Source organism: Perognathus longimembris, chromosome 5 (assembly GCF_023159225.1).
Source record: "Perognathus longimembris pacificus isolate PPM17 chromosome 5, ASM2315922v1, whole genome shotgun sequence".
NCBI classification, from domain to species: Eukaryota; Metazoa; Chordata; class Mammalia; order Rodentia; family Heteromyidae; genus Perognathus; species Perognathus longimembris.
This window is the reverse complement of record NC_063165.1, coordinates 38,320,419-38,341,809: the sequence shown is the minus strand read 5'-3', so window position 1 is coordinate 38,341,809 and position 21,391 is coordinate 38,320,419. Positions and strand designations below refer to the sequence as shown.

General features: G+C 43.4%; 2 protein-coding genes across 2 annotated transcripts in view; both read left to right on the top strand.

Moving 5' to 3' along the window:
- Positions 1-2,785: 2,785 nt before the first annotated feature.
- Dppa4 (developmental pluripotency associated 4) lies at positions 2,786-21,216 on the top strand. The gene is made up of 8 exons (XM_048345814.1): positions 2,786-2,803; positions 3,313-3,417; positions 14,476-14,557; positions 15,270-15,430; positions 15,523-15,573; positions 17,209-17,509; positions 20,264-20,459; positions 21,170-21,216. The coding sequence occupies exons 1-8, from the start codon at positions 2,786-2,788 to the stop codon at positions 21,198-21,200; spliced, it is 945 nt and encodes a 314-aa protein (XP_048201771.1). The 3' UTR covers positions 21,201-21,216.
- Dppa2 (developmental pluripotency associated 2) overlaps positions 21,217-21,391 on the top strand; it is a 17,289-nt gene continuing 17,114 nt past the window's right edge. Inside the window, exon 1 of the mRNA XM_048345813.1 lies at positions 21,217-21,391. Within this exon, the coding sequence (XP_048201770.1) occupies positions 21,217-21,391 (175 nt within the window).

The window sequence follows — 21,391 nt, the reverse complement described above, 5'->3', positions numbered from 1 at the left end:
TGAGCTCTTCATTAAATTCTCCAGCTGTGTTGCTCTGGGCCTCCCTGTATAAATAATAATATTGAAATTTCCCAAGAAATATGCCACTGCTTCATTTCTATTTCCTTGTCTATGAGGTACTCAGGGGGCCAGGGCCCTGGCCTCCCAGGACTTCCTGCAGCCTTTCCCATGTTGCAACACTGACATCCCTTCTGTAAGGAGCTGACAGTTCTGAAAGCTGATTAAATCAACTGGGATTATACCTGACTTCCAAATTCAGCTAGGCATCATGAAGAGCTTTAGCAGAGATGTTTACCATTCCCAGAGAATGCCTATACATGATTAATGCAAACGAAGAACCAGACATGCTCTACTAAGCAATGATGAGAGCACTTTTGTTCTAAAGTTATTTCCCCAGCTCGACCTAAAGGACACTCATACTCATGTTCATGTTCATAAGTGTAAATATCCATACACATAATTACCTGGAAGGTTAAACGCAAAACATGAGTCAAGCTAAGAGACTACTCAGGAGGAGATGGGAGAATGGAAAGAGGGTGAGTAACTGTAACACATCACAAGTATGTGGGAGGGCAGCAGGGAGAAGCTTAATAAGAGCTGATGATCAATGGGTGGGGGAAGGGAAGAGAAATCAGCTATGTGTGTGAGTGGGATTAGTGGGAATGGTTTGTAGTTGTGGGAAGGATAAATCAGATTGAATACTGTTGAAATAGACTGCTCCCAGCTGTGAAAAAGGACCAAAGGTACCTGTTATTTAGAGAGAAAGGTGCAGGAAGTGTGATGGAGGAGGGAGGTTGATTGGAATACACTATATAACATGTATAACAATGAACTTATCCCTGGTACAGGCCAATAACTTTTTTAAAAAATATATTGTTATTACAAAGGTAATATACAAATGTACATTTACATAAGTCTGCATTTCTTTTTGGACAATGTTATTCCTTCCCTCATTTTTTCCCAGCCAGGAGCTGGTAGCTTACAGCTGTAATCCTTACTACCTAAGAGGCTTGCTTCCAAGCCAGCTGTGGCAGTGAGGCCCATGAGATTCTTTTTGTTGTTGTTGTTGTTTGCCAGTCCTGGGGCTTGGAATCAAGGCCTGAGCACTGTCCCTGCCTTCTTTTTGCTCAAAGCTAGCACTCTACCACTTGAGTCACAGTGCCACTTCTGGCCTTTTCTATATCTGTGGTGCTGAGGACTCGAACCCAGGGCTTCATGTATATGAGGCAAGCACTCTTGCCACTAGGCCATATTCCCAGTTCTCTTTTTGTTGTTTTTGTTTTTTCCAGTCCTGGAGCTTGGGACTCAGGGTCTGAGCACTGTCCCTGTTTTTTTTTTTTTTTGCTCAAGACTAGCATTCTACCTCTTGAGCCACAATGCCATTTTTGGCTTTCCTTTTTTTTTTTTTTTTTTTTTTTTTTTTCTGTTTACATGGTGCTGAGGAATCAAACCCAGGGCTTTATGCATGGTACGCAAGCACTCTACCACTAAGCCACATTCCCAGTGCCCATCCCCCCCCCCCCAAACAAGACTTTTATCTCCAATTTACTACCCAAAAAAGCCAGAAGTAGAAGTATGGCTCAAGTGGTAGAATGATAGCATTGAGCACAAAAGTTCATGGACAGCACCTAGGCACTGAGTTCAAGCCCCAAGACCAGCACTTTTGCTTTGCTTTGTTTAGTTTTTGTTGCCAGTCATGGGGCGTGGACTCAGGGTCTGAGCACTATCCCTAGCTTTTTTTTTGCTCAAGGCTAGCACTCTACCTCTTGAGCCACAGCACCACTTTCAGCTTTTTTCCATATATGTGGTGCTGAGGAATCGAACCCAAGGCTTCATGTATATGAGGCGAGCACTTTGCCACTAGGCCCACTAGGCCCAAGACCAGCACTTTTAAATTAAAAAAAAAAAAATGCAGGAACTGTGGCTCATGCCTATAATCCTAGCTACTCAGGAGGCTGAGATCTAAGAAGAGAGTTTCAAATCCAGCCCAGGCAGGAAAGTCTGTGAGACTTTTATGTCCAATTAATTATCCAAAAATAAAGAAGAAAAAAGCCAAAAGTGGAGGAGTAGCTCAAGTAGTAGACTGCTAGTTTTTAGGAAAAAAGCCCAGGGACAGCTCTTAGACCATGAGTTCAAGCCTTCAGGCCAGGGCTAAAAGAGAGAGAGAAGCAAAGAGAGAAAGAGAACAATTACCTATGTATTAAACAGTGAGTGGTTACTGTATATTGAGTATTTACATTCACTATCTCACTTAATTTTTTTATATGTGCCAGTCCTGGGGCTTGAACTAGGTGTTGCTTAACTTGTTCACTCAAGGGTGGCACTCTACCACTTGAGCCATACCTTCACTTCCAGATTTTTGCAGGCTAATTAGAGATAAAAGTCTCAGAGTTTTCTGCCTGGATTTGGCTTCAAACTGCAATCCTCACATCTCACCCTCCTGAGTAGCTATAATTCCAAGTGTGAGCCACAAAAGCCCTGCACATTTACTTCTTATATGGATATAAAAAGCATTTATCAAATGATTATCTGTCTATAGTACATACTAGTATAACAAAATCTTATCTCGCATTCTTATTTTCTTTTCTTTCCCCTTTCTTTTTCTTTCTTTCTTTTTTTTATAGTGCTGGGGATCAAACCAGGTTCTCACACATGGTAGCAAGTATACTTGACCCATCTTTCTCTCCATGTTTCCATCACAAACAGAAAAACTGAGAAGTTGCTCTTCTACCCACTGACATGTTGTGTTTTTCCACAGACAGCATACACTTTCAAACCACAAAACATGGGCCATCATACCTTGGTAACTTGAAGTTGAAATAACAGGGGTAGGAAATGGGGGAGAAAAAAGCCTGTGTTCAATATCAGTCCGCATTGAATTCGAGAGATGCTTTAACTCCGCATCGTTTTTGAGAGGGAACCCCTTAGGAATAAGGAAATTGCACAGTTGTAATTTTCAACCATAACACAGCATCAGTTCCATTTTGGTTTGCTTTGAGATGCTCAGATGAAAGGCAAGCTGGTATGAATGCAAAAACATTATTGCCTGTCTTCTCTTTGAAGCCACAGTTATTTAGTAATCACTCTTATTTAAGTTTGTCTTACTGTTCTATGCATGGTTATGCTTCTAACTCAGGAGGAGAGCAATTCTTATCATAAAAGCCACCTTATTCCAGTGTCGGTTAAAATTTTCAGCCAGAAGAAAGTGAAATTATATTTAACAAGAGTTAAAGGCTTTGAGCAAAAAATGCAAACAAGCTGCAGAATTAAATTAGGCTGCTTTTTATAAACTCTCACTCCTAAAATCTCTAGATAGTTATGGACATAAAGAGCCTTCATCTCATCATGTTCTTTATTCCTCAAATCGCTGCCATGCTAGAGCTGAAAGGACTCCGGGGAGCTCCACTCATGTGTAAAGTGAGTCTCCTAGAAAGAGAGGACACAGCCTTGCACAACAGGCCTGATGGGGAGAGTGGTTGGGAAAAAGCAACTCTTGGGAGGTGCCCCAAATGGTGATGCAGACCCGTAATCTCAGCACGAGAAAAACTGAGGTAGGAGGATGGTGATTTTTGAGGCCAGGCTGGGCTACATAGCAAGACCTTATCTAAACAACAAAAACTGACAGAAAAGAAAAAGAATTTGAATCTATCCCAAGTAAATAAACTAGGAGCTGGGTGCGGGTGGCTCCTACCTGTAATCCTGTAATAATCAGGAGGTTGAGCTCTAAGGATGGTGCTTCAAAGCCAGCCTTGTGAGGGAACAGAAGACACTGTCCAAAAGGAAATGCACTTATTATGTGACACATGTAATTGTAATCCCTCTCTGCACACTTTATAATAACAATAAATTAATTAATTATATTTTTAAAAAGTCAACCTTAGCAGGAAAGCATGTAAAAACTCTTATCTCTGATTAACCACTCAAAAACCGGAAGTAGAGCTATGGCTCAAAGTGGTAGAGCACTAGCCAGTGATAAAAATAAATAAATAAGGCATATAGCCTGCATAGAAGTTCTATCACCTGTAGTCACTATGAGAGTGTCATAGGAAGGAACTAGAGAGCTAGATGCCAAAGGTTCATGTCTGTAATCTAAGATGCCCAGGAGGCCTAAAATCTCAAAGCCAGACCTTACAGGAAAGTCTTAAAGGTTTATCTTCAATTAACAAAAGAGAGAGGGGTAGGGAGGGGGAATTGTGGTCCAAGTGGTAGAGCAAAAAAGCCAAGTGGAAGTTGTGAGGCAGAGTTTAGCCCCAATACTAGCACAAACAAGAGGGGGGTGTCAACAAGAATTGGGGCTGAAATGAAGCTCACTGGTTAGGCCTGTGGCCTCACTTAGAGCCCTATCAGCCTGTAAGGAGAAATGGCCACTTTTTTCTAATTTTCTAATTGTCCACTTAAGTCTTTTCTTAGATTTTTCAGCCTATAAAAAGTAGACCAAACTTTACATGTGTTAATGATGGCCCCAGGACACACAATTATTTTGGCATTTAGCTGGACCCTGGGCCAGCTAGAGAAACCTGATAAGCAAAGAATAGTTCCCCTGAGCACAATTAACAGGAAGCTAGGTGAAGCTAATTGGGGGTGAAGCCTAAAGGGTTTGGGGCTGGGGGGGATGGAGGTGGGGTGAAGGTTTGTCCTGAATGCCCCAGGCTTGAAGGCTGGTCTGAAACATGGAGAGGAGGAGGAGGAGGGGGAGGGGGAGGGGGAGGAGGGGGGGGAGAGAGAGCGCAAGAGAGAGAGGTTATTGTTCTAATTATTCACCTTGCTGTGTAGGGTGTGTGCTTGTACCTGTTCTACTCAAGGAGGGCACTTACCACTTGAACCGCACCCCCATCTCCAGCTTATTGCTGGTTAATTGGAAATAAGAGTCTTCTGGGCTATATCTGTCCAGGCTGGTTTCCAACAGAAATGTTCAGATCTCAGACTCAGGGAGTAGCTAGGATTACAGGTGTGAACCAGCACCTGGCCACTTTTTAGCCTCTTCAAAAAAAAGTTAGTGAGATCCCATCCCAACAGCACTAACAAATGCTGCATCTGAGAGGCATGAATAGGAGAAACTGTCCAGGTGCCTTGAGGGGGTGGGTGTGGGGGGGGTGGTGGACAGGAGATTTCCCTGGAAAACAAACAAGCCCAGCTGCTTGGCACACACCTGTAATCCTAGCTATTCAGGAGGCTGAGATCCCAGAATAGAGGTTCCAAACTAGCCAGGGCAGGAAAGTCTGTGAGACTCTTATCACCAACAACTACCAAAAACCTGGAAGTGGAGTTATGGCTCAAGTGGTACAACACTAGCCTTGAGCACAAAAGCCCAGCTCCTTGGGCTGGGAATATGGCCTAGTGGAAGATTGCTTGCTTCATATACATGAGGCCCTAGGTTTGATTCCCCAGCACCACGTATGTAGAAAACGGCCAGAAGTAGCACTGTGGCTCAAGTGGCAGAGTGCTATCCCTGAGCAAAACAAAGAAGAAGCCAGGGACAGTACTCAGGCCCTGAGTCCACGGCCCAGGACTGGCAAAAAAAATAAAAATTTTAAAAAGCCGAGGCCCTGAGTTCAAGCATCAGGATGGGAGGGGAAATAAAGAGAACTTACTAAGAGATTTCTTGTCTTCCAAGTATCACAATTGAACAGTTTTGATTATATACATGTAAATAAGGATGTTTTGTTTTTTGTTAAATTGTTTTTATTAGCATGCATTCATTATACAACATAATGGGTTTCACTGTGATATTTTCATAAATTCATTTAATGTATTTTGATCATATTCACCCCATTACCCTCTCTTAACTTCCTCTCTTCTCTTCTAATAAATATATTTTAAAGCCTCACAAGAGAACATTTGCTTATATCATTAGCCAATGATACCCTTTGTCATTCATCCTCCCTACCAGAGGGGAAACCCTGGAGGGCAATGTCCTTGTCTGCTTTTGTCCTGCATTGTCTTATGCTAAGTGCATAATAGCACTCTATACATTTTTTATTCAATAATGAAACAAGAGATTCTATTATAAACAGTCCTTAAGTTGAGGGTAGGTTAAAAACTTTACACATTAGAATAATATCACAGAACAGTTAGCAGGATATTTTTTTCCAGTCCTGGGGGCTTTGAACTCAGGGCCTGGGCACTGTCCCTATGCTCCTTTTGCTCAAGGCTTCAATCTACCACTTGAGCTACAGCACTACTTCTGGCTTTTTCTGTGATATTGGAGATCAGAGTCTCATGAACTTTCCTGACTGGGCTGGCTTTGAACCACAATTCTCAGATCTTCCCCTCCTAAGTAGGTAGGATTACAGGCATGAGACACTGGTACTTTCTGTTTTTTTTTTCAACTACTAAATTTTTGTAAGAAATCCTCCACACAAAACTGTAATAACGGTCTGGTGATGAGACTCCAGTGGTAGAGCACTAGCCTTGAGCAAGCAAAGTAAGCAAGTATAACTGTACTAGTTATCCCACTCTAAAGAGAGAAAAAACAAAACCCCAACGTAATTACTCCTATTTTACTTAATTTTCTGCTTTTGAGAATGTAAAAACCTTAATTAACTGTACTTTCCCCAAGACTGTATATAAATTTCGGAACGTCAATAAGCCCAGTAGAAAGATACTAGTCTTTTGTTTAGTTCAAGACCTCAGTAATATTATTTCCAGTTGTGTTCAAATAGTATTTGACTTTAACTGTGTGTGTGTGTGTGTGTGTGTGTGTGTGTGTGTGTGTGTGTGTGTACATGCACATGCACCTTTGCAAGTTCTGGGGCTTAAACAAAGGGCCTTGGGCTGGGAATATGGCCTAGAGGTAGAGTGCTTGCCTCATATACATGAAGCCCTGGGTTCAATTCCTCAGTACCATGTACATAGAAAGGGCCAAAAGTGGTGCTGTGGCTCAAGTGGTAGAGCGCTGGTCTTGAACCAAAAGAAGCCAGGGGCAATGCTCAGGCCCTAAGTTCAAGCCCCAGGACTGGTTTAAAAAAAAAAAAAAAAGGAGGGGGGGGGGGCTTAAACTCTAGTTTGGCTTTTTCTCTCAAGGTTAGCTCTCTACCTCTTGAGTCACAGCATCTCTTTGGGCTTTTACTGGTTACATGGAAATAAATCTCATGGACTAAATTGCCCAGGCTGGCTTTGAACTGTGATCTTCAAATTTCAGTCTCATCAGTAGCTAAGATTACAGACATAAGTCATCACTGCCCGATATTTGTTTTTTTTTTTTTTTTTTTTTTTTTGCCATTCTTGGGCCTTGAGCTCAGGGCCTGAGCACTGTCCCTGGCTTCTTTTTGCTCAAGGCTAGCACTCTGCCACTTGAACCACAGCATCACTTCTGGTCATTTTCTGTATATGTGGTGCTGAGTATTGAACTCAGGGCTTCATGTATAAGAGGCAAGCACTCTAGCCACTAGGCCATATTCCCAGCCCCTGAATAAATGTTTTGTTTTGTTTTTTGCCAGTCCTGGGGCTTGAACTCAGGGCCTGGGCACTGTCCATGGCTTCTTTTTGCTCAGGCTAGCACTCTACCACTTGAGCCAAGCGCCACTTCCGCCTTTTTCTATATATGTGTTGCTGAGGAATTGAACCCAGGGCTTCATGCATATGAGGGGAGCACTTTACCACTAGGCCATATTTCCAGCCCCTGAATAAATGTTTTGAATTGAATTTTACTAATTAATTTTGCATTTAGAATGCAGCTAATTCTTTTTTTAAATTAATTGGCGTTATTGTTATTATAGAGGTAATATAGGGAGGGAATACAATTATATGAGTCAGGTAATAGTACATTTTCTTTTGTACAGTGTCTTTTGGCCCCTTATTCTCTCCCAGTTCCTCCTTCCCATGTACACACACAAGTAGTATAGTTTGCATTTCATCAGTGTCCAGTGAGCTCCACTCCTACTCCTGCACTTTCACCTCTTTTTCTTGAGTTCTGTACCCTCCCTTCATTCCTAATGAATGCTAATTCATTTTTTTTGTTGGTCTCATGGGACTGGTTTTGACTCTGGGCCTGGGCGCTGTCCCTGAGCTCTTCAGCTCAAGGCTAGTGATCTACCGCTTCAGCCACAGCACCACATCTGGTTTTCTGGTGGTTTATTGGAGATGAGTCTCATGGACTTTCTTTCCTGGACTGGCTGGCTTTAAACCTGGATCCTCAGATATCAGCGTCCAGAGTAGCTAGGATTATAGGCATATGCCCTAGGTTTTGTTTGTTTTGTTTTGTTACCACTCCTGGGGCTTTGGACTCTGGGCCTGAGCACTGTCCCTGGCTTTTTCTTTTTTTTCCAGGAAGAAAGGAGTTTATTGGGGGGGAGAGGAAACTGCCAGCTTGCACAAGATGGAGGTATGTGGAGACTGAGGGGAAAGGAGAAGAGAAAAAGAAAGAGAGGAAGAGAGAAATAGTGTAAGGGACCCTGGCTTCTTTTTGCACATGGGCTAGCATTTTACCTCTTAAGCCACAGCACCACTTCTGGCTTTTTCTGTTCATGTGGTGCTGAGGAATCAAACCCAGGGCTTCATGCATGCTAGGCAAGTACTTTACCGCTAAGCCATATTCCCAGCCCCTAGCTCATTTTTTTAATGGTTGGTGCAATACTTTCTTAAGTGTGTGCCCTAAGCCTTGCTGGGTCCAGAAAAATTAGTGTCCATCCAGTCCTTCCTCTTTTCTTCCCTTCCTTTCTTTTCTTCCTTCCTTCTTTTCTTTCTTCCTTTCTTCCCTTCATTCTTTTCTTGCTCTCATTCATTCATTTTCTAGTGTTCTCCTTCCTTCCTTCTTTCTTTCCTTTGTGCCACTACTGGGGCTTGAACTCCATCTTTCTCCACCAATAATTTTGCTTAAGGATGAGCTCTACCACTTCAGCAACACCTCCTCCAGTTACAGCCTTATTTTTTTTTTAAAGTCAAATTATTATAAAGGTGACATGCAGAGGAATGACAGTTACCTAAGTCAGGTAAGGAGTACATTTCTTTTTAGATGATACTATCCCATTCTTTTGTTCTCTCCCAGTGTTTTTCCCTTCCATCACCACCCACAAATTATAGTTTATTTTCAACATAGTGTCTACTGAGTACCACTGCTGCATTTGTTCACTCCAGTTCCAGCTTTTTGGTGGTCAATTGGCACTAATAATCTCATCTATGAGCCTAGCAGACCTGGCTGCCAACCTTGATCTTCATATCTCACACTCCCGAATATTTAGAATTAACAGCAATACCGTCTGGCTTCCTTGATACTTTTGGGGGGAAAAAAAGGTTTTAGTTTTCAGCCCAGACTACCTTTGAACTTTGAGGGGGGGGCAGTGAGGGGCAGTTGCTGGCCCTGAACTTAGGGCCTGGCCACTGCTTTTAGTTTTGGGGTGGTTAATTGGAGATAAAAGTCTCACAGGGGGCTGGGAATGCCGCCTAGTGGTAGAGTGCTTGCTTCCCATACATGAACACCCAGGTTCCATTCCCCGGCACCACATCTATAGAAAAAGCCAGAAGTGGCGCTGTGGTAGAGTGCTAGCCTTGAGCCAAAAGAAACCAGGGACAGTGCTCAGGCCTGAGTCCCAAGGCCTAGGACTGGCAAAAAAAAAAAAAAAAAAAAAAAAAAAGTCTTACAGATTTTTCTTCCCAGGCTGGCTTCAAATCTGGATTCTCAGACCCTAGTTCCTGTGTAGCTAGGATTACAGGTTTGAGCCACCAGTGCCCAGATTCCTTGAACTCTGAATCCTGTAGGTGCCTGCCAGGTGAAGAGATTAGGCATGGTAGACCACACCTCTATGAGGTAAGAAAATCTGGTTTTAATCCACAAACTACTGCTTCTAAACACAGGAAAATCTATTCAATTTCAGGATCCTTACTAACTTGCTAGTAGGAGTGCTCTATTGAATTTTTCAAATTCCTGTTTACTATAGGAGAAGATCTTGAACACATTTAGAATTGGTAGATTTGGGGCTGGGGATATAGCCTAGTGGCAAGAGTGCCTGCCTCGGATACACGACGCTCTAGGTTCGATTCCCCAGCACCACATATACAGAAAATGGCCAGAAGCGGCGCTGTGGCTCAAGTGGCGGAGTGCTAGCCTTGAGCGGGAAGAAGCCAGGGACAGTGCTCAGGCCCTGAGTCCAAGGCCCAGGACTGGCCAAAAAAAAAAAAAAGAATTGGTAGATTTGATCCTACCAGTGCATTCAAGCAAGTAACCAATGAAAGTTTACACACATTTTAGTTATCTGCAATATAGGTAATAATGACAACTGATAACTGAGTTTTAAAAATAGAATTTGGCATATAAATAAGACTAAAGACTTGGAATAGTCAGCAGATAAGGATTATTGTCAAAGCCAGGCACCACTGGCTCATGCACATAATCTTAGCTACTTAGGAGGCTGAGATCTGAGGATCTCATTTCAAAGCCAGCCTAGGCAGGAAAGTCTGTGAGACTCTTACTTCCAACTAACCACCAGAAAACGGAAAATGGAGCTGTGGGTCAAATGGCAGAGCGTTAGCCTTGAGCAGAAGAACTCAGGGACAGCGCCCAGACCCGGAGTTCAAGCCCCACGACAAAAAAAAAAAAAAAAAAGTCAGCTCTGGGAATAGGGCTTACAGATAGAGTGCTTATCTGGTTTGTATGAAACCCTGAGTTCAGTTCCTCAGTACCACATAAACCGAAAATGCTGGAAGTGGTGCTGTAGCTCAAGCAGTAGAATGCTAGCCTTCAGCAAAAGAAGCTCAGGGACAGTGCCCAGAGTTCAGGTCCCAGGACTGGCACACACACAAAAATTATCAGTGCAAAAGTTAAAATAATTGTTTCCTGGGTGAATGCTAGAGCTCTGCACTAGTCCTGGGTTCCATATCCTGCACTATAAACTGATTAAAGAGCCCGAGATTTCGGGTTTGAATTCCAAGCCATCCCAGGCAAGAAAGTCCCTGAGCTTTTTATCCCTAATTGAGCAGCAAAAAATTGGATGTGGATATGTGGCTCAAGTGGTAGAGCACCAGCGTAGACAGAAAGACAGACAGGCAGATAGATAACGAAATGATTTAATCTGGAATTCACTTCATAAATGGAATACTCCAAGTACAAAAGAACGTGAATCTTATGGTTTCCAGAAGTTCACCATCAAATTCTCTCCCAGGACTAGGCCCTGTTCAGAAATCTCCAACAACTTTTCCTTTTTCCTTTAGACATATTCTGCAAGTTTTCAACCTCCCACCGTCCTGTTGAACCACACACCTTAGATAAAAGTTGAAGAAGTTCACAGAAAAGGGCCCAGAATGGTTTTAAAACTTCAACCCTAAAACGGTCGCCTGGTGAGGAGGCGGCACCGAATTCTACAAGGCCAGAGCTGTGTGGGCGGGGGAGGGAGAGGGCGGGGGAGGGAGAGGGCGGAGGGGGCGGCTTAGGCGGAGGGGAGGACCAGAGGCCTCGGAGCACAGGAAGTGGAAGGAGAGTTTTCTAAGGACGCTCTTAGGCCCGGGGCCATTTGGGAGCCGAGAGACCTTTTTAACCCTTCCGACGTCTTGGTTGAGCATGGAGAACAGCAGGAGCATGGAGGTAAGTGCGGTGTGGTTGGGTTGTTCTCTGTCTTCGTGGGTCTTCTGGTCGGTCTCTGCTCCTATGCACACTAGATCCTTCCATAGGGTGGTGCTGGGGGGAGGATATGTTGCTGGCAAGGTGGCTCATGGGTTGAGCTCCTGCCTGGCCTGCACAAGGCCCTGGTTTTCATTCCCAACATTCCATCTCCGCCACCTCCCTCAAAAAAAAAAAAAAAAAAAAAAAAACACCTCAAGATACCTCAGATAGGGCAGAGAAAACACGAAAACCAGGGTCTCTGCTGTGGTGGTTGCTCTTGTGATTTTGAAGGAATGCCTTGTGGGTTTTTGTTGTTTGTTTTGATTGTTGTGTGGGTCTTGGGCCTTGAACTCAGGGCTTGGGCTCTGTCTTAAGGTTAGTGCTCTACCACTTGAGCCACAGCTTCACTTCTTCCCCCCCCCCCCCTTGCTGCGGCTTTTGTTTTTGCCAATACTGGAGCTTGAACTCAGGGCTTGCATGCTGTCCTTTAGCCTTTTCACACAAGGCTGGTGCCCTATCACTGGAACCACAGCTCCATTTCCAAAATCTTGGTAGTTAATTGGAGATAAGCCTCAAGTCTTTTCATCCTGCCAAGTCTGACAAGAATCTCAACCCTCAAATCTGAGCCTCCTGAGTAGCTGGGATTACAGGAGCGAGCCACTGGGGTCACTGGGATGAGCTTTTTGGAAGAGGTGGTTGAGCTGGGGCTACATACCCAAAACTGTAAGAATACAAGCCTCAAACCAGGATTCTCATACCTAAGGAACCAGGCGTAGATGGAAAGCAAAGCAGACACCCAACTACACCCGGCAAACAAGCGCTCTCCAAGCCTCTTTCCTAGAACTAGCCATTTTTACCTTTGTTTTTTTAATTTTAAGGACCGATTGAGACACAAAAGCAAAGGCTTGGTGAGAGGATTATGGAAATGTAATGTTTAAATATAAATGTGAAACTGGGATAGAGATGTAAAAGTGCCACACATATGTTAATCTGACTCATTCCCAGCTCCTGAGGGGTGGTGGAATGGGGCTGAGCTTCAGGATTCTTGGACCAGAGATTTTGTTTGTGTTTAAATTCCCCTTAATTTGTTTTTCCTTACCCTTGGGGTGTGAAGTGAAGACCTTTGTTACTAGTAACTTTTACTGGTTTATTTTGTTCCTGTACTAGGGCTGGAACTCAGGCCTGCACTCTGGTGTCACTTACATAAGTAAGCTTTTTTGCTCAATGATGTTCTCCCATTGGAGCCATAGTGTAATATAACAATAGCTACATTTTTGTCCTGTGGCTGCTTAATTGGAGATGAGTCCCACAAGCTGGGTGCTGGTGGCTTATACTTTGTGTAATCCTAGCTACTCAGAAGCTGAGATAGAGGATCAGGATTGGAAGCCAGCCTAGGAAGAGAGATTTCTTATCTCCAGTTAACCACCAGAAAACTGGAAGTGGCTCTATGGCTGGAAGTAGTGAGTGCTAACCTTGTGTGAACATTTTCAGTAAATAGTGCCCAGGCCCTGAGATTAAGCCCCACGACTCCCCCCACCCCCCCCCCCCACCAAAAAAAAAAGAATGCCATGAATTTTTCTGCTGGAGCTGCTGGCTTTGAACCTTGATCCTCAGATCTGTTTCCTGAGTAGCTAAAGGTGTGAGCCAACTAGGCCTACATTCTAAAAGAGAGGCCTAATACATATTTATTCCTCTGTCAGAAACAACTTTGTCCCATTACCCCTTGGTTCCTTTTACTGCAATGAGGTAATGGACTGAACATCTACAGCACAAGGGGGGGAAAATACCACTCTTGAAGGTAAGGGATTATCTGATCAGTGGATTCTCAGGCTTTAATCAGATTACAAGTACAGTTGTCTAGGGTTAGGAATGAGATTTCACTTGTCTTGAAGGGATAGAAAGGCTCCTTGGCATAACAACTTGAATCAAAGCTGTGATGCCAGGACTCAGGTTTAAGACTGTAAGCAAAAGTATCCTGGGACTCATAGAAATCCCAGCTGACTGTATGTCATGATTTTGGAAAACATGAGCTTGGCAAGAGAGAGCAACAATAAAGTAAGGGGCTGGGAATGGGAGTGGTAGAGTGCTTGCCTAGCATGCACAAAGCCCTGGGTTCAATTCCTCAGCACTACATAAACAGAAAAAGCCAGAAGTGGTGCTGTGGCTCAAGTGGTAGAGTTGCTAGCCTTGAGCAAAAAGAGGCCAGGGACAGTGCTCAGGCCCTGAGTCTCAAGCCCCAGGATTGGCAACAAAAACAAAACAAGCAAACAATCAATGAAGTAATATGGGTGGCATTTTTTTTGTTTTTTGTTTTGTTTTGTTTTGTTTTGCCAGTCCTGGGTCTTAAACTCAGGGCCTGGGCTCTCTCCCTGAGCCTCTCTGTTCTCAATGCTAGCATTCTACCACTTGACACAGTGCCACTTCCGGCATGCCAGGCAAGGACTGTGTACCATTAAGCCACATTCCCAGCCTCCAAGATTGGTGGTATTCTTCATGCTAAGAACAGTCAATATGTGAGAAAATGATTTATTTGTACGAGATCAAGAATAAAGGAATGGGGATGACATTAGTGGCTCATAACTGTATTCTTAGCTATTCAGGAGGCTGAGATCTGAGGATCATGGTTTGAAGCTGGTGTAGGCAGGAAAATCTAAGTTTAACTGGAGATTAATCTCTAGTTAAACAGCAAAAATCTAGAAGTGGAACCATGTCTCAAGGATTAGAGCACCAGCCTTGAGTGACTATGCTAAGGAAAAGCAACCAGGCCCTGAGTTTAAGATGGAGGGACCAGCAAACAAACAAACAAAAAAAACATTATTGAGAAGAAACTGCACACTGCAGCCAACTGCACAGACTGCTACTTGGGACCTTGATATCTTGAAATAGAAAGGGAAGGTTCTGGAGATTAGAAAGCAGTGACTAACCAGTTCCTCTATCCTCAGTCAGTCTTGACCAAGAAATTGAAGCAAGAAGACGAACCAAGTACATCGTTGGGAGTATTATCAACGAAAGGAAGAAAACGAGGTAAATCAGTTGACAACGAAGAAGCTAAGATGTTTACAAATTTGGTCTCACATCTAAAAAAAAATTAGGAATTTTTCTGAAAGCAAAGAAGAAATCTCCATTCTGCATTTTAGTATCTTGAATGAACTTTCCTTTGAAGCCCAACTTAATCCCAAGCGGCTTTTTGTTTCTGTCCCTTCCTATGCTTAAACTGACAGCACATGGGTCAGAAAGTAAGCTAAGATACTGCTAACCTTGACAAGACATGGGAATGAAAGCTGCTGTGGAGAGTTGTTGGCAATTTACACAGGATAATTGTACACCCTTGCACCTAGTTTATTTGTATGGTGTGTGTGTGTGTGTTTCTGGAGAGGAAACTCAGAACTTTGCACATTGGCCAAGCACTCTGCAATTAAGGTAGAACCCAGATATCACTGAACATGAGTGCTTGGACTTCAAAGATTCCCTATTCAACAACCTAAATGGAATGGTTCACCAAGGATCAAATAACCTGTGAGTTGTGGGAAGTTTTAAGAAGTAGAATTGAGATTTTGGAGTTTTGAGCCTTAAGTTTGCTGTCCCTTGGAAGGGAAGTTCTATGGTCTTTGGGTATTAATTATATTGTATAGCTCCTTGCACATTAGAATTCGACTGAAAATTATCTGTGATTGAACTTTTGAAAACCTCAGGCCACACAAATGTCAGTGATTGCTTGTTTTATGCCATTCTTAAGATTCATCTTCCACCAAGAAAGAGGAAGACAGTAAGACATCGACACCTAGAAAGAAAATCCCAGTTCCTCCTCTACCCCTTGAGCTCCCTCCCGTCAACTTGCTCCACAGAGACACTCTGCGAGCCTGGTGCCAAAAGTTGAAAGTCAGCAGCAAAGGACCGGTGAGGGCCCCGGTGGGAGGTGTGCTCGCTGGAGAAGGAGAAGGAACAGGACCTCCCTTCTACTAACCATTTTTTTTTTCCTTTTGTCTTAGAAATTAGAGGCTTATAAGCGAATTTGCCAGAAAGCTTATCCAGAGCAGCAGGTAAGTAACTTCTTTTGTTGTTGTTGGGCATAGGGCTTTAACTCAGGGCCTGGCCACTCGCTCTTCCTGAGCTTTTATGTTCAAGGATAATGCTCTACTACCTTGAGCCACAGCCCACAGTTCTGCTTCAGTTTTCTGGGTGGTTAATTGGAAATAAGAGTCTCATGTGCTTTTCCTTCCTGAGCCGGACTTGAACTGTGACCCTCATTTCCTCTTTTTTTTTTTATTTGCCAGTCCTGGGCTTTGGACTCGGGGTCTGCCACTTGAGTCATAGCACCACTTCTGGCCATTTTCTATATATGGTACTGGAGAATCGAACCCAGGGCTTCATATATACAAGGCAAGCACTCTTGTCTCTAGGCCATAGTCCCAGCCCCTGTGACCCTCGTTTCCACATGAGTATCCTCATGATACTTAACCTCCTGAGTATCTAGAATTACAGGCATGAGGCACCACCACCCAGAGGGAGTAACTTTTTTTTTCTGCCAGTCCTGAGGCTTGAACCTCAGGGCCTGGCCTGGAAAACTGTCCATGAGCTTCTTCAGCTCAAGGCTAGCACTCTACCACTTCAGCCACAACACCACTTCTGGTTTTTTCTGTTATTTAATTAGCGATAAATACCTCACACAGACTTTCCCACTGGGCCTCATTTTGAACCTAGGTCCTGAGATCGCAGCCTCCTGAGCAGCTAGGATTATAGACATGAGCCACTGGTGCCCATATGAGTAACTTCTTGATTTCAAGGAAAACTACCTCAGTAGAAAGAAGACTTGATTCTTACTCTAAATACTTATTCTAACATGAAAATAAGTACAGGAATTCTCAGGGTCTTCATTCTCTTCACCTCTAGTTCTAAGAGAGAACAGGATGCTACTTTTGTTGGCCCTACAAAGAGTAGTAAAAATGAAGGTTTTTATTGTTGTTGTTGTTGTGTGTGTGTGTGTGTGTGTGTATGTGTATATGTGTATCGGTACTGAGGAATGCAGCCTGGGTCTTAAGCATCCTAAGCTCAATTCAAACAAAAAATTAGCATATCAATGGATATGTATTTTAACTGGTACCATATATTTTTAAATATGTTGTGAATTTACTAGATTAAGCTAGCATACATAACATACTTATTATGAGAACACTTAAAATTTAGGCTAGGCATTAGTAGCTTGTACATATAATCCTAGGCATTCAGGAGGCTGAAGATGAGGCTTGAAGCCAGCCAGCTCAGGAGGGAAAATATTTTCTATGAGACTCTTACCTCCAGTGTTCTAGCAGAATGGCAGAAGTGGAGCTGTGGCTTAAGTGGTAGAGCTCCCTTCAATGAGAAAGCTAAGGGACAGAATCCAGACCCTGAGTTCAAGTCCTACTACTGGTACCAAAAAGAATTTTTGAGATGGGGATTTATTGCCTTAGCTGATCTCATGAGCTCATATGATCTTCATTCCTCAGCCTCCTGAGTGGTTGGGATTACTTGCATGTGCAACCGGCTCAGTGTTTACAATCTATTAGCAATTTGGGGGAATGTGTAGTATATTGTTCAATAATCATATGGTTTGTTTAGTATAGTCTTGGTGACTGAACCACACTTTGCTCAGTTCCTGATAATAACATTTTAATTTCTTATTATCTCTGATATTTTAGAAGTATTTGCAGAATATTCCTAGCACAGCAAAAGAGGCCAGGATTAAGACCATACGCCAAAAAACACAAAATATGGGTCAAGAAAACTCATATTCTGAGGGGACTTGTTCCTTTGAAGTTCAGCCTGTCCCTGAAGAGCAGTTGGCTATCCTTCAAAACCCCCCAAATTTCTACGAAGAGGTTAGTACCACTGTAGTGACCACACCTGCCCCGGAGTCAATGCTGGCTTCCTGGTCCCGGATTGCATCCAATGTCGGGAATATGGAGGAAGTGGAGACAGAGGCACCCAAAGAGACACCTGGTAAGCCCCACTTGGAGAGTTTCTGATTAAATAAGAAAATGAGTTCTTTTTTTATATATATATATTTTTTTAATTATTAATTGAACATAAATTTTTTTACAAGGTGTTGTGCAAAGAGGGTGCAGTTACATAGTAGGGCAGTATGTACATTTCTTGTGATATCTTACAACCTGTTTTTCCATCCCTTGTCTAGGTCAGGTAGACCCATATGCAATATACAATGTATCAAGCACATATACAGTGTGAAAATGAGTTCTTTTAACACCAACTTCTAATAGCTATTGGAGGGGTCAACTCACTGACTAGTTATTTCTACACCCCATTCTGTGTTTTCTGATTCCAGTCCGGGTTAGAAGCATTTCTCAAAATTTCCCAGGAAATAGTGAGAATGCTATAGATCCCACCTTGGAAACCATCCTTCTGTGTTCATGGCATTGAGAGGGATAGTAATGCATTTATTACTTCTCCTTTAAGAAACGGTAAAGGCAAGATCTAAAATCAACCAATGAGGTATGAGCTTTGGGTTTCCTGTCATCTATTAAAGGAGTGATACTGACAAGTTCAGACTGTCCCAGTAGCCAGGAACCAATGGTTCACAACTATAATCCTAGAAGGCTGAGATATGAGGATTGTGGTTTGATGCCAGGCCAGGTAGGAAAGTGGGTGAGACCCTCATTTGCAATTAACCACCAAAAAGCTAAAAGTGGAGGTGTGGCTGAAGTGGTAGAGTACCAGCCTTGAGTGGACAAGGTAAGGGCTAGTACCTAGGTTCTGAATTTAAGTCCCAGCGCTGGCACAGGGAAAGAAAAAAATCCCCAGTTTCCTAAGTATAAAATAGATACAAAACTCATGTGTTGACCAGGTACTATTGGTTCAAGCCTGTAATTCTAGCTACTCAGGAGGCTGAGATCTGTGGATCACAGTTGAAAGCCAGACCAGTCTATAAGTCTCCAATTAACCATCAGAAAAGTAGAAGTAACACTGTGGCTCAAAGTGGTAGACCACTAACCTTGAGCCAAAGAGCTTAGGGACCGTGCCCAGGCAATGAGTTCAAGCCTCACAACTGATCAAAAAATAAATAAAAAATGTGAATTCAATTCTGAGAACATAATCTACTTAGTATCCAAGAGTGGCTGTTAAAGATTTAGCACCCCTTTAATTTTTAAAGTGTTGTGATTTTTTTTTTCGTTGTGCCAGTCTCATGGGCTTTCATGCCTGTGCTGGCTTTTAGCTGTTATCCTCAGATCTCAACCTTCCTGAAATAGCTAAGATTGCAGGTGTGAGCCACCAGTGCCTGGCTGGGTGTTCTGATGTTTTGGTGGTAATATTTGTATGATAGGCTGGTATATGTCATCTATTTGACACATAATCCAGTGTTCTACTACTGAGGTGCACGCACAGTGCTATAGCCCATAATAAGATGTTTGCTTTTTGTTTCATTTTCTATTGGTACTGAGGTTGATCTTAGCTTTATTCACTCAAGGCTGGCTCTACCACTTGAGCCATGCTTCTTCTACTTTGCCTTAAGAGGTTGCATTTTTTGTTGCTGTTGGTCATGGGACTTGAACTCTGGGCATGGGTGCTGTCCCTGAGCTCTACAGCTCAAGGCTATCTCTCTACCACTTGAGCCACAGTGCCACTTCCAGTTTTCTGGTAGTAAGAGATGAGAATTTCACACTTTACTTCCCCTGTTGGCTTTGGACACAGATCCTCAGATCTCAGCCTCTTGAGTAGCCAGGATTGCAGGTGTGAGCCACAAGTGCCTGGCTTTTATTTTGTTGTTGTCAGTTGTGGGGCTTGGACACTCAGGACCTAGGTGCTATCCCTGAATTTTTCTTCTGCTCAAAGCTAGCACTCTACCACTTGGAATCACAGTTCCATTTCCATTTTTTTCTGGTGGTTAATGAGAGGTGAGAGTCTCATGGACTTTACTGTCAGGGCTGGCTTTGTACTATGATTCTCAGATCTCAGCCTACTAAGTAGCTAGGATTACAGGAGTGAGCCATCAGAGCCCAGCTGTCTTAATTTGTATGTTTTTAACCTTTACTTTATTGTTCCTATAAAGGTGCTGTACAGAGGAGTTGCAGGGTTTTTTTTGTTGGGTTTTTTTTTTTTTTTTGCCAGTTGTGGGGCTTGAACTCAGGGCTTGAGCACTGTCCCTGGCTAGTACTCTGCCACTTGAGCCACAGCACCACTTCTGGCCATTTTCTATATATGTGGTGCTGAGGAATCGAACCAAGGGCTTCATGTATACGAGGCAAGCACTCTTGCCACTAGGCCATATCCCCAGCCCGGGGTTGCAGTTTTATAAGTCAGGGAATGAGCACATATCCTTTCCTTCAGGAGCCTTAAAAATTGCATCTGGGGGGCTGGGGATATGGCCTAGTGGCAAGAGTGCTTGCCTTGTATACATGAGGCCCTGGGTTTGATTCCCCAGCACCACATATACAGAAAACGGCCAGAGTGGCGCTGTGGCTCAAGTGGCAGAGTGCTAGCCTTGAGCAAAAAGAAGCCAGGGACAGAGCTCAGGCCCTGAGTTCAAGGCCCAGAGCTCAGGCCCTGAGTTCAAGGCCCAGGACTGGCCAAAAAAAAAAAATTCATCTGGAACAAGCCACTTCCCTAGAAAAGAACAATATAGATACTAGGGTAATACTTTGGGGCTGATGCCTGAGAAGAGCACTAAGGGACCGGCCAGGATTGTCTAAGCTTAGCTTGTAAACCCAGTGTGTTGACATTGAATCTCTTCTTCCCCAGGGGACAGGTGGTGCGTGGTACATGGACAAAGTATGCCTGCAGATACTGATGGTTGGGTTCAGCTGCAGTTTCATGCTGGCCAAGTCTGGGTGCCTGAGAAAAAAGGAAGAGTCAGTGCTCTCTTCCTGCTTCCTGCCTGCACCTTTCCACCCCCACATCTGCAGGACAATATGCTGTGCCCCAAATGTGTTCACAGGTAACAACTACCCAGTGCTTACCTAAAGAGTAGAAACAGGCATTCAATTTTTTTCCCAGTCATGAGGCTTGAACTCAGGGCCAAGTTGCTATGCCTGTCCTTTTTTGTTGTTGTTGTTATTGTTTGAAACTAGCACTCTACCTACCACTTTGACTCATAATGTGACTTCTAGTTTCCTGGTGGTTAATTGGATATAAGGGTCTCACAGAAGACTTTTCCTGCCAGGGCTGGCTTTGAATCATCCTCAGATCTAAGCCTCCTGAGTAGCCAGTATCACAGGTGTGAGCCACCAGTACCCAAACCTTGATTATACTTCTTTTGGGGGTAGTGGGGTTTGGCCCTGGGTCTTGAACTGGTTGCTGTCCCTGAGCCTCTTCGTGTTCAAGGCTAGTGCTCTACCAGCACCACTTCCACATTTTGAGTGGTTAATTGGAGTTTCAAAAGGACTTTTCTGCCAGGCTGGCTTTGAACCACAATCCTCAGAACTCAGCCTCCTGGGGAGTTAGGATTATAGGTGTGAGCCACTGGCACCTGGCTGATTATACAATTTTCTAAGGACAATTTTACTGGCATTATAGAAGTAGGAGTTTCTTGGTTGTCTAGTAGAATGCATCTTGGGCAAAGTCATTCTCCTTAGCTATTAAAAGGATGGAATTTGATGATTCTTGATTTCCCTCTTAGTAAGCATAGACATTTCATGTGTGTTTTAGGAACAAGGTGTTAATTAAGAGCCTCCAGTGAGGTTTCAGAATACCAGATGAAGGGAACATGTGGGCTCCAGACTGCCTTTTTGATGCCACTTGCTTTCGGGGAGTGGCTGATCTTGTTGGAGCGGCAGCCATCGCTGGAGACTGATGACCCGGAAGATGTCACTCACCAAGGAACCTGGACCTTGGACGGTATTTATGCTGTTACCATCGGCTCTGAAAGAT